This window comes from Lolium rigidum, chromosome 5, assembly GCF_022539505.1.
Source record: "Lolium rigidum isolate FL_2022 chromosome 5, APGP_CSIRO_Lrig_0.1, whole genome shotgun sequence".
NCBI lineage: Eukaryota > Viridiplantae > Streptophyta > Magnoliopsida > Poales > Poaceae > Lolium > Lolium rigidum.
In genome coordinates, this window is record NC_061512.1 from 176,156,515 (window position 1) to 176,172,669 (window position 16,155).

Sequence of the window (16,155 nt, forward strand, 5' to 3'; positions counted from 1 at the left end):
ACAAGGCCTACCACGATGGCATGAGAAATACTACCATGCTGCCACCGCCGACGGTGGCCACATAGGTTACCATCGTGGATTGCCACCTCCCACCAACCATCACCACGCCTTTTTCCACGAAGTTGGGCACAAGGTGTACCATGAAGGCGCACGGAAATACCACCATGCCGCCGCATACGACGGTGGCCACGGCGGTTACCACCATGGATTAGCACCATTAAAACAACCTACACGGTGATGCAATGATGGACGGATGAACTAGTATACTAGCTGATCAAGAGGGCAAGTGAAAGGTTGAGCAACATGTTATAGTACACCGAAATGAACAGCCACATATGTACACATTTTACACTATACTAGCGAGTTACATGTATATCTGTGTACATTCATCGAAACGAAAAAACTTGCAACACTAGAGTTTTGTGGAATGGTGAGGTAAAGCTACTCCTCAAAAGAAATTTTAAATGTTGACTGTGTGCGTTCAGTTTGATGAAATTCGCCAGAAAAACTACGAACATGAACACGAAATTTACGATTTATAACTAATGAAACTCGAAACTGATTATCGAAAGGGAATCATATCAACGACACGTACCTTTTTATGTAGAGTTTTATGTTGAATCGAAACACGACTGTGTTGATTAGGAGTGAGTAGGCTGCTTAAAACGTTTGAGTAATAAAGCATCCTCCATCAAAAAAGAGTGAGTAGGTGAAGCTAAAGGAGAATGAGGGAAATCAACTTATGTACCTAAGCGCAAAAGTTGCATGAATAGTAACAATGGATATGCATATGCTCCACAGAAACTGTCGATTCGAACATTCCTTTGGGTGTATCCAAAGATGCTTAAAACCCATGTTGGACAGAATGTAGAAAAAACTCATCCAATCAACGGTACTATTTTCATCTTTATAGAACCTTGCTAAAGACCATAAGACCCACTAAACGCACCCTTGTTAACTCAATTGTTGAATCAACGCGATTGCAGAAAAGAAAACTGTCTGGGACAACACACAAGGGCGGACATAGGACCAATGATTCGACTGGCGGTCACGCAAAAGGCCTGCCATCTACCTGCTGTCCGATCTTCCTCGGTCTATATAAAGGTGACCGACCACATAGTATCTCGATCCTCATCACCACAAAGTACACTACAACGACTCGCGCACACACTGTGCGATCCACTGAGACACCCTGCGATCCTTCTGCACTTCCTGCTTGCTGCCTAGCTGCCATGGAGCTCGCTCCCGTGGCCCTGACACTCCTGCTTGCAGCACTTGCCGCCGCCGCTGACACCACGCCCGTCAACAAGTCCTGCGTCACCGGCAGCGCCGGCGCCTCCGTGAGCATCGGGTACGGCGGGGCCGGGGCCAGCGCGGGCGTCGGCGTGTCCCTCGGCGCCGACGCGTACCGGTCTGACTGCCCCCTCGCCGAGGAGATCGTCCGCGCGGCCGTCGACGAGGCCATCGCCGCCGACTCACGCATGGCTGCGTCCCTCCTCCGCCTCCACTTCCACGACTGCTTCGTCAATGTAAGTGGGAGATCCCTAGTCTAGTCTAATGATGCAGCTGGCCGCGCGCGCGCCATTAAGTGTGAGTGGTCTTGTTTTTGTTCCCTGCCAGGGTTGCGACGGCTCCGTGCTCCTGGACGACACGCCCTTCTTCGTCGGAGAGAAGACGGCGGTACCGAACGCCAACTCGCTGAGGGGGTTCGAGGTGGTCGACGCCATCAAGGCCCAGCTCGAGCAGGCGTGCCCGGAGACCGTCTCCTGCGCCGACGTCCTCGCCATCGCCGCGCGCGACTCCGTCGTAGCTGTGAGTCTGCTCATACACTGCCATTGATCATCGCATATCACATTTCGTGCAAACAAGGTTTTTCAAGTGTGTAGATACTAAAGACTAATCGATCGCCCGCCGATGCAGTCTGGTGGACCGAGCTGGCAGGTGGAAGTCGGCCGGAAGGACAGCCGCACGGCGAGCCTCCAGGCCGCTAACAGCAACCTCCCCGCGCCGACTTCCGGCGTCGCCACTCTCGTGCAGAAGTTCACCAACGTCGGCCTCTCCGCCAAGGACATGGTCGCCCTCTCCGGTAATCGATCAACTGGCATCTCCAGTTCTCCACTCTCCCTCTATACCAACGCACGATGAATTGTACTCACGCATGCATGCATGACGCAAACATAGGCGCGCACACCATCGGGAAAGCTCGGTGCACGACGTTCAGCGCGCGCATCGCCGGGGTCGGCGTCTCGGCCGGTTCCGCCAACAAGGACATGGGCTTCCTGCAGTCGCTGCAGCAGCTCTGCGCGGGGTCGGCGGGCTCGTCGGCGCTCGCGCACCTGGACCTGTCCACGCCAGCCACCTTCGACAACCAGTACTACATCAACCTGCTCTCCGGCGACGGCCTGCTGCCGTCCGACCAGGCGCTGGCCTCGCCCGCTGGCGCCGAGGACGTCGCGGCGCTCGTTGCCGACTACGCGTTCGACGCGTCGCTCTTCTTCGACGACTTCGCGGCCTCCATGCTGAGGATGGGGAGGCTGGCGCCGGGTGGAGGCCGCGCCGCCACCGAGGTCCGCCGCAACTGCCGTGTCGTCAACTAGCTTGCTAGCTAGCTAGGGTCAAATACGAAATTGCACTGGAGAACCTGCGGATGCACCCACCCCATATCTCACCGCATGTACTCTCTCCCCAGCCGTCCATTACTTGTACCCACCCTAGTAATTAGCTTCTGTATTTGTACACCAACTAGTATCCCCTCCCGCATTAGGCTTTTTTGCACAGTACAATGGCCCCACAACGTGACGTTACTAGCTGTTATGTAGAGCAATTACTTTTGTCTCGTGTTGTACTCGTTGGAGACGCATTATTTGGGTCGCCTTCCATTAAGTGTCTCCAAATCACCCTACAACCCCTGATTTCTTAGTTATATGCACTGCCCGAACTACGGCTTTTTCAGTATAAGGGTTCAGATCCATTTTGTTTCCTCATCAATTTGGTTTTGTTGTTATTTGCTGATCGTACATATTTGAAATTATAATTTCCAATGCGAGCGTTGCACATTCTAGAAATGGGAAAAATGCCTGCACCGACTACCTCGGACCTCCTGTACTGGCTTTTCACCATCCCGCTCTAGTCAAAATCAGCGAATCATCAGGCGTATGATACTTGAAATTAACAGAAGAGAGAGACTTGGATAATGAGCTTAGTCTACGATGGAGTTCGAGCTCCTTACCTGTAACCAGGAAGACGACTGTGACCCCTTGCCCTCTCCAAGAGAAACATCTTCAACAGATTTTGCTACATGGTTTAGCTTATGTTCTCTACACCCCAGCCTATTTGACGAGAGGTTGAAGACGATGCGGAAGTGGTTCTACACTGCTTGAGCAACATAAAAGCGGCACCAGCTGGATACCACATTAATAATGGGATGTGCATATGATTCTGTACCGGGCTGTTCTAATGACGATAGCACCAGCCCATTCAATGCGTAGCACAGCCGTATTCATGGACTAGAGTGCTGTATTCTCAATTATTTATGATTTTTAGATGGATTTATGTTACCTTGTCCACGGATCATAAAGCACCATATGAACGTACAGATTTCAGGGTGGGGCGTAGATGAGAGCCAAAAGTCCGGGTCAGGGTCAACTAGTAATAATTAAGCAGAGAACATATCTGATCTAGGGTCTGATGGTTCTCTCCGTATTGGCTGCCTTTCAGTTAGTTAATTTGGTGTTTTCGATCGTGTCCTGATTAAAGCTGGTGGATTCTAACTAGATGTATGATCCATGTATGTGGCAAGTTTTATGTCTTGTTTTACCATTTGCCCAAGGACAAAATGTTACTCGAAATCCATAGATCTTTAAAGAACAAACTGCTATTGGATATCTTTGAAGTGAAGGTTTTAGCATGGCATCAGTAAATTTTGCTTTGCGGCTAGTAAGTTAACTTGTAATAGTCCCTCCGTCTCGAGAATGATATCTCAGATTTATCTAAATGTAAATATATATCTACACATACTAGTGTCTAAAACTCTAAATACATCAGAATTTAGACAATGTGCGGCATCCTTGTTCAGGATGGGAGTGAGTATAAGATATAACTGACTAGTACCAACTATTCATTATAGTGCAAAACATAGTGGGAGACAAAGAAATATATAATTTCCGATGTTGGCTCTATATTTTTATTGCTATCCTTGGATTATAATTTGCCATGTTGGCGAAATATAGATGGATAAATTTCAGCCCAATCGCGAGTTGTTTTAATATCCACCGAACACTGATGACCTTTGCACTATCTTTGACCCGAAGTAACAACTCACAAAATTAAATAATAATAAAGAGGGAGATACTTTGCACTGTACATGAGACAAGTAGGAATGTTAAAAGGGCATTGAAACGAGAATCAGCACCATGTGGACAACTATAGCATCATGGTTATTTCACTTTGTATTTATTATTATGCACCTAAAGATGTACATGGACATAAACTGTAGGTTTTCAGTGAATTAAGGGCTAAATTTATTTCTTTGGATTTTTTGAAATAAGGGTGTTTGAGCTGGAGTAAGTATATTTTTTCTCTAGGCAAAAAATGTAAATATTTCTGGGCAACATGTAAGAAATTTCATACCCGGGTTCTCTTAGAGCAACATGTAAGCTTCCTCATTCTTCTTACCCATGAATTATGGACGCCAAGAGTGAATCAGCTGGCATGTGTTTTGCTGCATTGCAGAGGTGGAGAGTATTAAACCCCAAAAGCAAGGAGCAACATCGGAGTTTTTTCTTCTAAATCTATTGATCTTTTCAATATCATTGTTTCTTGAACGTGAAAGTTGCACTGCTGTCCGATAATTTGCAACGGATATTTACGTTTGAGGCACCTGCTCACACTGGCTACTATGCACTCTGTTTCACTGTGATTGACGCGCAGTCCAGCTTGAGTATTATTAAGAAGGCATAATGAGCAAAGAAGTTGTAATCCTCCTGCTATCAAGAAACATTAAACCGAAGAATGCATTTGGTTCCATTACCAAAGACGACTTCTGAACTTAGCGTTGTCTTGGACATGAATTAGGAAAGCACAAAATACGAGAATGGGCGCTTTGCTGCAACTGCAAGGGTACATGGCAGTACACCAATGAGGCAATGACCACCGGCATGTGGTCTATCAAAATCATGTAATTCTTGCACCTTGTATGTGGTATCCACATCAATAGTCGGTGAAACCGTCCAGCGGCTACGCATGCCTGGCAGAGCTTAGCCTAGCTCACGATCGATAGCGTAGCCTTTTCATTTCGGCGTAGTCGTAGGTCAGATGGTTACTCCGCTCCACCATCGGCGGACGCTTAACTCATGGGATTCCAAAGCAAGAATATTCATCGAAAATTTGTAACATTTCTATCTCATATTGTGGATATACGTTACAGAACTGTGGCACCATTACAGAACTGTGAACATGATCGTGTACCGTGATGTGAAGCTTGATATATAATGTAGGTGTTGCAATCTTCTGCTGTTTATCGGTTAACTGAATTTTCTGTTCAAAGCAAGTCTACCAGATCCCAGATAAACCGAGATCGAAAAACTTGGATCTCGTACACCTGATACCAGTTTTCCGATTTATAAAATCTCGTGACAGAACAAATACTGCAAAGGTTTATTGGATTTTTTTAACATCACGGGGGAATTTAAACTTAGAACACATTGATTCAACATAAATTTACATGATAATCATAGTTAGCTCGCCGGTGAACACATAGCCCGGATGGTTGGCTGGTGCTGATATACCTGTCCTACCCGCGAGATCCCAAGTTCAACTTCAGCTCCAAAAAACCAGAGAGGCAAAAGAGTCATCGGTGACATTGCTAGGCAAGCTGAGGAGACCTGCTGCACGAGAAGTTGATCAGGCATAATCACGAGGGACACGGATGGCAGCAGATGGCAGTGTATATCTTTGATTTGCGTTTTTTCGCCTTTGCTAGGAATTCAGGGGACAAGCGTTGAGAAATAAGAATAAAACAGGCCCCACAGGTACAATAGTTTCACAATATACGATTTCAAGTTCAGCTGCACACTACATAAGACATAATATCTTTTAATAGCTAAAAGAATGATTCTGAAATTCATCACAACACAAAATATAGATTCAGGAATTGTTGAGCAAAATAGCAAAGCTTTGATGCACTCGAGATGCAGTCATGATGAATTTGCATGACCAGGTGGACTAGAAACCAATGATCAAAAGACACTTGACAGGACCCATCAACATTGTACCAACAGAATTAAGCGAGAACAGCTATAAACATGCCTGAGACAAAGTTGCAAAAACTACTGCAAACAGGAGTGCCTGGTGCCAACGACCAATGGAATACTAAAAGGTGCAATATAGTTAAAAGTCAACAGGCCCCAAACGACGCCATGCCAATATAAAATACAGAACTTATTCACAAGATGCATATACCTGTTGCAAACTAGAACGAATGAAGATATATCGGTTACACACTCGTGCGCACAAAGGCGAAGGTCAGCAAAGGAACTGGATCAGAGACACATGTAAAATAGTAATGAACAAAATAGAGCTGTAAGTACCCCCATACCCCACCCCAAAAAAGAAAGAAAGAAAATAAAACACAAGTAACACCTTCTCTCCGTTGTGGTACCTTTACAATGGTGTTTCTCACAGGTCACAGCCGTACAGAATCCTTAGCAAGTCTCATGACAGCGGTGGCTGAAAATGTACAGTTTGTGAGCTGTCCCATGCATCAAAGCTTCTTGGGAAGGTTATAGGTTTTCTTGAGGAACCTTGTAGCTGCCTCATCATGTCGGTAGCACAGAACTCGCAAGACTGTGTTCGGTTCATTTGGACTCCATTGCATCGTAGTAGGTGGCAATGGCAATTTACCCTTGGAGGCAGACGCGGCCATCATGCGCTTAAATCGCCCAATAAGGCTTTCTGAGTCTGCTTGTAGGAGTGGCAGGACATTCTTGACCTGGGAGGACGCCTTATCGACCAATTCCTCTGGCAGACCATCCCCATCAGCTAAAAACAGATCTCTGAGGGACCTATAGTCATCCTCTATTATCCTAGAGTCCTCGCTGGTAAAAGCACGCAAAGGCCCACCAGCAAGAAGTACCAGCAAGAAACCATCAAAGGTGGCTTTCATCAACGCTGTTATGGCACGATTTCGCACTTTGATGTGCACCGTACTAGAAATTGTCTCGAGGATAGGATCAAGCTCTCTCAACAATAACTCTACCCTGCTTGATGCAGTATCACCAACATAAAGGATGTCCCACAAAATATGGCCCAAGTCATAGAAGGTGACCTTGTAAGCAGTCGTCTCACATAAGTGTTGTATACCTTCTTGACAGGCTGCCTGACAGAGTTCAAACTTAACATCCAGTCCATCAGTAATATCTGCCTGAGCTGACTCAACATTTCGCAAGCATGTTTTAATCTTCTTCTCTAGGTTCTCCAGCTCGCTTCGGATGTACTGGAGTGTATTCAAGCGTACACAGAGTTGAGGAAGGCCCAATCCATCAGTTCCATTGGTTGATCCATTTTGTGATACTCGATGCTGCGGATTCTGTGGCTTTTCTTTTTTCTTGAATAACAATTTCGAGCCAACCTCGCACCGCGTTAATGGAGGTAGTTCGGGCAAAAAAGTATTCCGTGATCCTGTAATTAATACAAATGAAAAATTTATTCAGCACCAGAACACCATGTTACAGAAAACGATTCCATCTTTTATCTACCTAGTACTTACCACAGCCAGATTTTGCTTTGGAAACATAAAGTTGTAGGCTTCTATCCAGACCAGCTGTGAGATCAGGAAGAAGAGCTGGATGCATTGGTATGGGCAATTGGAAAAATGCATCTAGTGTTTCACCAATAATCCGAAGCATCTCCACAGACGAGGGAGCAAAATTATCTCTGTTGGCACCTGGGTTCCATGTCTGCTCAGAAGATATTGCCAAGTTTAGTGAAAGAAAATCTTACACAAACAAGCCACAACTTTTGAAGCTAAAGCTAACAGAACGGCATATGATTTAGTACAACTTTGTACTAAATTAACAACAAGTTATAGATCGGAGGGAGTATTAATTTATATAGACCAACAAGTTTTGTTGATATCATCTTCACACAGGATCATTCAGACTTCAGATTCAAGATGCATGGGTCAATCTATTGTTTTGCCTGCACACACAGAGTGTGTTTGGTCTTATGGTCACTTCTAGCCTGTACTATGATACAGTTTTTTAACTGTGAACTGAACACTAATAATATGAATAGCTTTGCAGTCGACGATGAATGGTGCAGGGATATATATAGACGTCGAAGAAAATAGAATGCAGTTTACTTTACATTATGCATTAGAAAGGTGCGGAAGGATATTGACATATTTGGCAACTGGTGTGCATGATCATTATTAACCAAGGCAAATATTGAAGTTGTATCCAGACATACATCTTGTTTGAATGCATTAGCCATATGCAGAGATAGAGTAACTTAATCTTGTAAGAGAAGTAGCAATAACATCATGCAACATCAGTCACTATATTATGAAGGTTTCAATTTATATTGACAAAATAAGATCCAACAGATGTAAAATAACCGCACCTCTTGCTTCAGATTCCGGTCAACCCATCCCTTGAGTCTATCCACCCTTTCTTTTATCCACACTTTTGCCAGATTAGCAATTGCATTTTCAGCTTCATATGGTGGCATCTCTCTGATTAATGACTTGCCTCCATCATCACTATCCACGGAATCTTCAACAGCAATATTAACAAGATCCTTCTCTAATTTGTCTGCAGACTTGAGCACTTGAACTGTGTCTGGGGTTAACTCTGTAAGCCCAGCTATGAACTGCTTCAGTTCATTACCAAAACATGAATGAAGGGTTGCAACAGCAACTCCTGAAGCAAGGGGGTGCCATGTTTTCAATATTGGACTGTACATATTTTTCTCCTTAATTGCTAGGTCACCGATGTCCTTTGCAAGGATAGACATTACTGGGGCAGGGTTCCTTGATGATCGCTTTGAATCTGCTTCTTCCATTCTCTGTACAGGCGATGTGTCACACATGTTTTTATAAGATATACGGCTATAAATATCTAATAAGAGACAGATTATTCATGGTACTGCTTGAGCTTCAGAAGAATAGTTTCTTGGGGATTAGTTATCAGAAGCGTACTTTGTAACTGTTTTTTCTACAATTTACAGCTATAAATATTTAGTAAGAGACAGATTATTAAATGTACTGCTTGAGCTTCAGAAAAAATGGTTTCTTGGAGATTAGTGAGATTAATTACCAGGAGTGTACTTTGTAACTGTTTCATTAGCAAAATAGCACTAAAGAGGTTGTAATGATCAAAAGCAAATGTAGCATTTGGGTAATTTTTACAACATAGCACTGTTCATCCATATACTGACCAAGGTAAATGCAGTAATGTATTTTTAGCTAACAGGGACTTACTTGAGCAAAAGCTGTACGAAGTGAAGACCTTATGTATGTTTCTATCCTACTGCGAGCTACATCGGTCACTTCTTTCCTCCTACGGCGGTATTCATGGGATATATCTTCAACAAGCACCTTTGCAGCTGACACTCCGATTGAGACAATACCTTGCATGGACTCAATGTTACTTGCACCAAATGTTTCATGGTAAGCCAGAAGTCTTTTTTCTGTCCAACCCATTATAGAGCTTAATGTCGAACTCAATACTTTACAGTAATTAGGATCCTTAGTGGTTTTGGCATCCTTTGCAACTTCAACCAACTGATTCTCTGCAGCAGAAAGCAGTTCAATATCTACTTGTCCTGACATAACAAAATGATTGAACAGTGCCCAAGCAAAGCAAAGATTGTGAAGCATTTGGCTAATTCCAAGAATGCCCCAGGTCTTCTTCAAGAGCTCTAGCACCTCATCAATCTCATCAACCACAGTGCTATCGTCACTATCAAAGCAAGCTTCTAACAACATTTGGTATAGATGGAGATTCAAGGGAAATCCATCTGCCCAGTGGCACCCATCAGAAGTTCCATCATGTGATCTTCCAGCAAGGGACATGACAGCAGTGCGTAAGACCTGCATTGATTCGGAGTTCTTCCCAGTTTCGAGTGGCCTATCATAAGCTCCGCGTATGATTTGCCTCAGCCGCTGTGCAGAACTGTCTGATTTGTTCAATGGAACAAAAGGGTGAACCAGCAAACCAGCCTCAATAAGCTTCAAGTTCCTAGCCTGCCATGCCTCATGTTCTTGAGGATCAGGGAAATCTGATGACTTGAACTGCTGCAGGAATTCCAATGGTAAAACCATAGCTTCCGCACGCCTGCCAAGCTGTTACAAGATGTTCATTTTTAGCATTAAAGAAAATTGGAGTTTGAACATTAATTTCATCAATGTGCATATGGATTAATTAGGACTGTCAAACCAAACTGATAATGGCCCACTATCTTAACTCAAAGTTCTTCCCTGAATTTACAATTTCCACAGGAAATGTGCAAAGAAAGTGACAGATGACATAGTATCAGGTTGTATACATAAAGTTCAAAGTTTGGCATGTTGACATCAAATTGAAGTTCAAAACAATCTTTACAAAAAAGTTCAGCGAGATGGATGCCAACACCAAAGCAGATTAGTGTGTATCTATTCCATCACTGGCATGTTCACAAATCAAACAATCAAACAATGTCACGTGAGTTAGTACAAATCATTCCTTAAACCAAAGTTTTGCAGCTAAAGCATCAAGAGTAATAAAATACAATTCTATTCAAGATGCCAAGGTCAAGGTTAGGGTGTGGCTTGTATCAGGAATCCCAGTGATATGAAAATGTTTTTTACTCAGTCTTTTCAATCATGCAAATAACGTTTCACTAACTTGTTAAAAGTCATACTCGATATCATCAACTTCTTATCCTCGCCAATGCATTTAATACATGTATTTCTTTGGATGGTGGACTGAATTAGTATCCATCTCACTGATTTCTCCACTTTTGTACTGTATTATATTTCACATTCCCCTTCCTTCCAGTGTACTTCATCGCTTAAGCAAACAACGTAATAAGTAGGAATCGTGCTATTAACATTGTTCCTCGTTCCTACTAATTACTTAGTTAAAATATATCGTACCGATCAAATTATTTTGAGAATACATATTTTTTTAGAGAAAACTTGAGAATACATATCAATGTCAACCACAAGTGCCAACTAAAATTTGATGGTACGATCAAATTATGCACGGGGCAGAGAATGGTTTCACTGCAGCCGACACCACCGACAGTTACGAGATCCATTCATCAAGCTTAAAAAAGAAACAAAACTATTTCCACGCACCCTCAGGAGAACTGGTAATACGGAAAACCAAAAATAGAAAAATGAGAAAACAAGCGTCTTTTTGGCAAAGATTAAATTTTTAGTCAGCCCTCCAATCAACTCTCCCCCGAAGAACGATAGCCAAACTAGACCAAAACGAAGATCGCACGTAATATATGGTTTGGGCGCGAGCGACACGCCTTACCCACCCAGATCTAGCACAATCTGCCGACGGCAACACTTGCAGAAGCAAAAAAAAAATGGCGATCCAGTGAGCTGCATTTCAACTGAAATCCCAGAGAGAAACGCGGTAACAACCTGAACCAAGTCGAGATCCTACCTGGCCGGCGGCGATGCGGAGGAGGCCCCTGCGGATCCTGGCGTCGGCGGGCTCGGACACGCGCATCTGCACGCGCATGAGCTCCCCGACGGTCGCCGGCCGGCGCGGGGCCGCCTTGGCCCCGCCGCCGCCGCCGCTGCCGGGGCTGCCTCCCTTGGAGGAGGCGGAGGACTTGAGCCCGAGCGCCTTCTTCATCTTGCTGGCGGCGGCGGAGGTGAGGGAGCGCTGGAGCGACGGGGAGGAGCTGTTGGCGGAGGACGCCGAGGAGGCGGGGGACGCGGGCGCCGCCTGGGGGATGTAGGTGAGGGGCCTGCCGCCGGTGGTGCGGGACGCGGCGACTAGGACCTCGTAGGCGGCCTCGCGGAGCTCGGCGGCGGAGAGCGGCACGCCCAGGTCGGGGAACGGCGACGGGAGCGCGGACGGGGCGGCGGCCGGGGGCGCGAAGCCATTGGAGGAGGAGGATGTGGCGGAGTCGCGGCGGGAGTCGCGGAAGAGGCGGGACATCGCGTCGGCGACGGCGGGCGGCGGCGGTGGGTGTGGGCAGCTTGCCGCTCTCGCTCTCTGTCTCTCGCTGGTGGGGTGGGGGAGAGAGAAAGGAAGGAGGAAGGTGGATGAGTGTGCGCGTGCCGCTTTTTCTCTCGAGGGATGATGATGAGGAGAGAGAGACGCATGGTGAATTGCAAGAGGTACCCAGCCTGCCTGCCAAGTAGGCAGGGAGATAGAATTAGGTTTTTACCACTAATATTTTCATAACTAACCATTAGGTTAAAAAAACTAACCATATGTGATATGCTTTCCTTATTTTGAAGTGCATTTTAGACACATTTTGAAATGTTAAAAATGTTGGTAAAAAGATACACACATATATCCTCACGTGCTACGTGCCAATAAAGTTGTTTCATGAAAATCGACTTATCATGTAACTTGTATAAAAAGGCAAAATTCAGTGCTAAAAATAAAGCTTTCCACGATCTATTTTTTCTATTTTTTACATAGTCCACAAAAAATCTCGTTTCTCCGTGAAACTTGACCAACACACATATGTTACAGGTATGTACATGTAGAATTTTTGCCAAAAGTTTTCGACACTTTGATATATGTGTTTTTGGTAGAGGGAGCATATGCACACGGGAGCCAAATTAAATTTTTAGTCGTATGTTTCCTTTATATACTTTTTTATTTCATAGGTGAATCAGTTCCTAGCATAGAGTATATTGTGGTTCAACAGTTTCTAAAATGAAAATAGGCATAACATGTTCGTTCTATTGGCGTGAAACGTCTCATCAATTCACAAGACAACAATCATTATGCAACTTGCACATGCATGTCACAATGCTAGGAGATACATTCCGTCTTAGCGAATTCAGGATCACTAACGTTTTAGAATAATAGGAAATTAGGAGTTCAGCTTGCTTTAAGCAGCTGTACCCTAGTATTCATGCCTCCATGTCTTTGGTTTGTATAACTTTCTTACAAACAAGGAATTGTTTTTAAGGATTGAATTGCATTATGTTTTGCGGGCAATTCTCCATCCACCCAAACATCTCATTATGTTCTCTCCAACTCCAATTAGTTGTCGCGGGCGAGGGGCACACATGTTTTGTAATCAATAATGGGCCGGTGACAAGTAATTTGGGCCAAAGGGAGAAGTTCTTGTTTTCTAATGATGTCAAACACACTTGATGTAAATCCATGTAGTTTCCTCATCACGAAGGTTTCAAATGACATGTCACTATATTGATGTTTTTTTATCTATGTGTTTAGAAACATATGAATCTTCTTCTTCCTCTTCCTCTTCCTCTTCATCTTCCTCTTCCTCCTCCTCCTCCTCCTCCTCCTCCTCCTCTTGGGTTTTGATGTGCTTCTTGCCCCAGCAATGGTATCAATCTTGTATCGATTGATTGCTATATTAATATAGCGGGGCGAAAGCCTATTTCAAAGAAACATGTGAATTGACAATGCCTTCTTTCGTTTTGTACCATGTTGCAACCAACCAATCGTCACATGAGAAACATAGAATTTCGTGTGACATAATATTATATCATGTGTTTTCCTATTCAAATCCTGCAAGCCAAAGAGATCCGAAGATGGCGCACACATGTTATCTCATGAAAAGACAATTTTTATGTAGACCTTATTTTTTGCGAAACGCATCACAAACTCAGATACTCACAAATACGTGCATACACTTACCTCCATGAGCGCACACACATCCTACCCATATGAGCAACTCCAAGAAATTAATTCGACGGGTCTCGAAATTGACGAAGTCACCACAGACACCTTGCTATCGACGGAAACGTCGTCTCCCACTGAAAGAATATTTCATCTTTATAAGACACTAAAATGTTATAACTGAGGTTTGAACTGTGACGGGTTGAAGGTGTCAACCATCCAAAGAAGCATGTGTTCTCATGTAGATGTTACTCCAACTAAGCACATTTGGCATGATGTAAAGCAGGTACAAACATGCATTTATCCCGGTGTACGTTGCGAGAGTAACCACTGCAAAATACTGTACTAGTGAGAACCAACCTGAGGTTGGGTGGTTAGGAGGATGGTTAGTATCCTGCACCACTGCAGTTCAAACCCCGAGTTCGACATCCGTGTGTCTCATAAAGGCGGAATATTCATTCAAGGTGAGGCGACGTTCCCAGTCGACAGCGAGGCGCCCGTGGTGACTTCGTTAATTTCAAGATCCAATCCGCCGGCTCAGTCTTCCGGAGGTGCTCATAGGGGTAGGGTGTGCGTGTGTGCGTTCATAGGGGTGAGTGTATGCGCGTGTATGTGAGCGTCTGCGTTTGTACTGTGTTTCTCAAAAAAAAAAAAAAATACTGTACTAGTACCCTGCCATCTCCATTAGCGTGCGTGTTAAGGCTAAGCAAAAGACTTTGGTGTGAGTACCGAGTACCCAGTTGTCGACTAGTAATTGCATAGACCAGGTCCTTCCAAGACGCGTCTGCCCGCCGATTCCAAACGCGCTGCTGCGGAAGTGCAACGCTGCTCTATGTGCTCTTCTTTTTCTGGTGCCGTGATTTTGTTCTCAACGCCAAAAACAGAAGCAAAAAGATAAAAGAGAGGACCGTCGTTTTTATGCCTGGTTTCTGGTTCTAGAAGTGTCGAGGCAATGTCAGCAAATCAGATTTCATCCCACACAACGAGCACGACCATACTATTTACCCCATCTCATCATTAAAGTTGTATAAAATTTGTCTAAATTTAGATAATCTGGATACTAAATACTACGTCTAAATTGATAAGTAGTAGCATATAGAATTATAGATACGTATAAATTTTGATAAATTTTAGACAACTTTCATTGAACCGAGGGAGTGTGTGCTAGAACCAGACGACATTTTGGTAGGATATAGGAAATACACTTTTGATCCCATGTATACATACGAAAAACTATTTGAAATTAAAAAAATCGCGCATACATGTCGATATTTTATATGTGCACGCCATTTTTTAAAATGACATTATTTTGTTTTTTGTCTAAAATAGATACATAAATGTATCATTAAGAACTATTTTTAGCACCGAATTTTATCTTATTTACACGTGACGTAAACAATGTGGTTTTTTATGAAACGACTTACGAGCACATAGAACGTTGAAGTGTACGCACAACATTTTCTGTCAGACTTTTTAACATTTGAAAATACATTTAAAACTCATTAAAAAAGCGAACCATATACTCGTAGGCGTAAAAACGTGTACCGATGTAGGTCTCCTTAACCTGCAAGAAAGCGTTCTAACCACTTATTAAAAAAACGTTCTAACCACTTCTATCTCATGAACTATTTGGCCTATTTGGAGAGAAAATGAAATTGAAAATAAGCAAGAGGGTATTTTTTTACTATCGCTGTTTACCGTTGCCTAACGGGCTGCATGCACCGGATAGTCACCTGGTGCATCTTGATTACCGCGCTGTAAACTGATAGGATCTCCCGTGCAGCTAATTTTTAAATGATTGTACAGTAACAACTTCTTGATCGTTTTACTCTCTTCTGATGGGATTTGCTACAATCAAGCGGTTTGTCCTTGTCTCCATTTAAAAATTTCGAATATGCAGAATGTGTTGTACGAGTAGTAGAATAGATGAACGTCGCCGACTGCGCATGTGGTCGAGAAATGCATTGCTGCGTCCACCGATGAAGACTTGCGCATCCAATCAAGCTGTCTTTGTTGGACAGCTGGAATGTCATGCTACTTCATCCGAGGAAAGAGACACCTAACCGTATTTCTCTTGCAGCAAATTAGCTGCAAAAATGTTGATTAACTTGTAGCTGGAGCATAATAACGAGTCATCTACATAATTGTTTCTTTTTTGGGGGTATTTCGGAAGGATGGAAATTTTTTTTTTTTTGAAAAGGAAGCATGCGCTCCCTTGCCCGCGGTGAACTAGATTTATCCGGTCTTTTTTCTTCATTCCCTTTTGCCAGGACAAACTTTGTAGAATTTATAAGATGATATACTGTAGAAAGTAGATGGGGTG

The 16,155-nt window shown here is 43.9% G+C and overlaps 2 protein-coding genes across 2 annotated transcripts; one reads left to right on the plus strand and one right to left on the minus strand.

Annotated features, from left to right (window-relative positions):
* The first annotated feature begins 1,232 nt into the window (after positions 1 to 1,232).
* Positions 1,233 to 2,597, plus strand: LOC124656742 (peroxidase 40-like). The gene is made up of 4 exons (XM_047195434.1): positions 1,233 to 1,529; positions 1,621 to 1,812; positions 1,921 to 2,086; positions 2,182 to 2,597. Exons 1-4 carry the CDS (start codon positions 1,233 to 1,235, stop codon positions 2,595 to 2,597), a joined length of 1,071 nt encoding a protein of 356 aa, XP_047051390.1.
* Positions 2,598 to 6,423: 3,826 nt separating this feature from the next.
* On the minus strand, positions 6,424 to 12,161 carry LOC124651810 (protein unc-13 homolog). Its single transcript, XM_047190845.1, has 5 exons — positions 11,658 to 12,161; positions 9,479 to 10,342; positions 8,620 to 9,063; positions 7,766 to 7,955; positions 6,424 to 7,677 (listed from the first exon to the last, which is right to left on the minus strand). The coding sequence occupies exons 1-5, from the start codon at positions 12,159 to 12,161 to the stop codon at positions 6,761 to 6,763; spliced, it is 2,919 nt and encodes a 972-aa protein (XP_047046801.1). The 3' UTR covers positions 6,424 to 6,760.
* Between the last annotated feature and the right edge of the window lie 3,994 nt (positions 12,162 to 16,155).

What these genes read in the sequence shown, in the direction of transcription:
- LOC124656742 (XM_047195434.1), top strand. Translation starts at nt 1,233, where the DNA reads ATGGAGCTCGCTCCCGTGGCCCTGACACTCCTGCTTGCAGCACTTGCC. An exon ending in TCCACGACTGCTTCGTCAAT is followed by an intron (nt 1,530 to 1,620) that starts GTAAGTGGGAGA and finishes GTTCCCTGCCAG; the next exon opens with GGTTGCGACGGCTCCGTGCT. An exon ending in GGACATGGTCGCCCTCTCCG is followed by an intron (nt 2,087 to 2,181) that starts GTAATCGATCAA and finishes ACGCAAACATAG; the next exon opens with GCGCGCACACCATCGGGAAA.
- LOC124651810 (XM_047190845.1), bottom strand. Translation starts at nt 12,161, where the DNA reads ATGTCCCGCCTCTTCCGCGACTCCCGCCGCGACTCCGCCACATCCTCC. An exon ending in TCCGCATCGCCGCCGGCCAG is followed by an intron (nt 10,343 to 11,657) that starts GTAGGATCTCGA and finishes ATCTTGTAACAG; the next exon opens with CTTGGCAGGCGTGCGGAAGC. An exon ending in ACCGGAATCTGAAGCAAGAG is followed by an intron (nt 7,956 to 8,619) that starts GTGCGGTTATTT and finishes TCTTCTGAGCAG; the next exon opens with ACATGGAACCCAGGTGCCAA.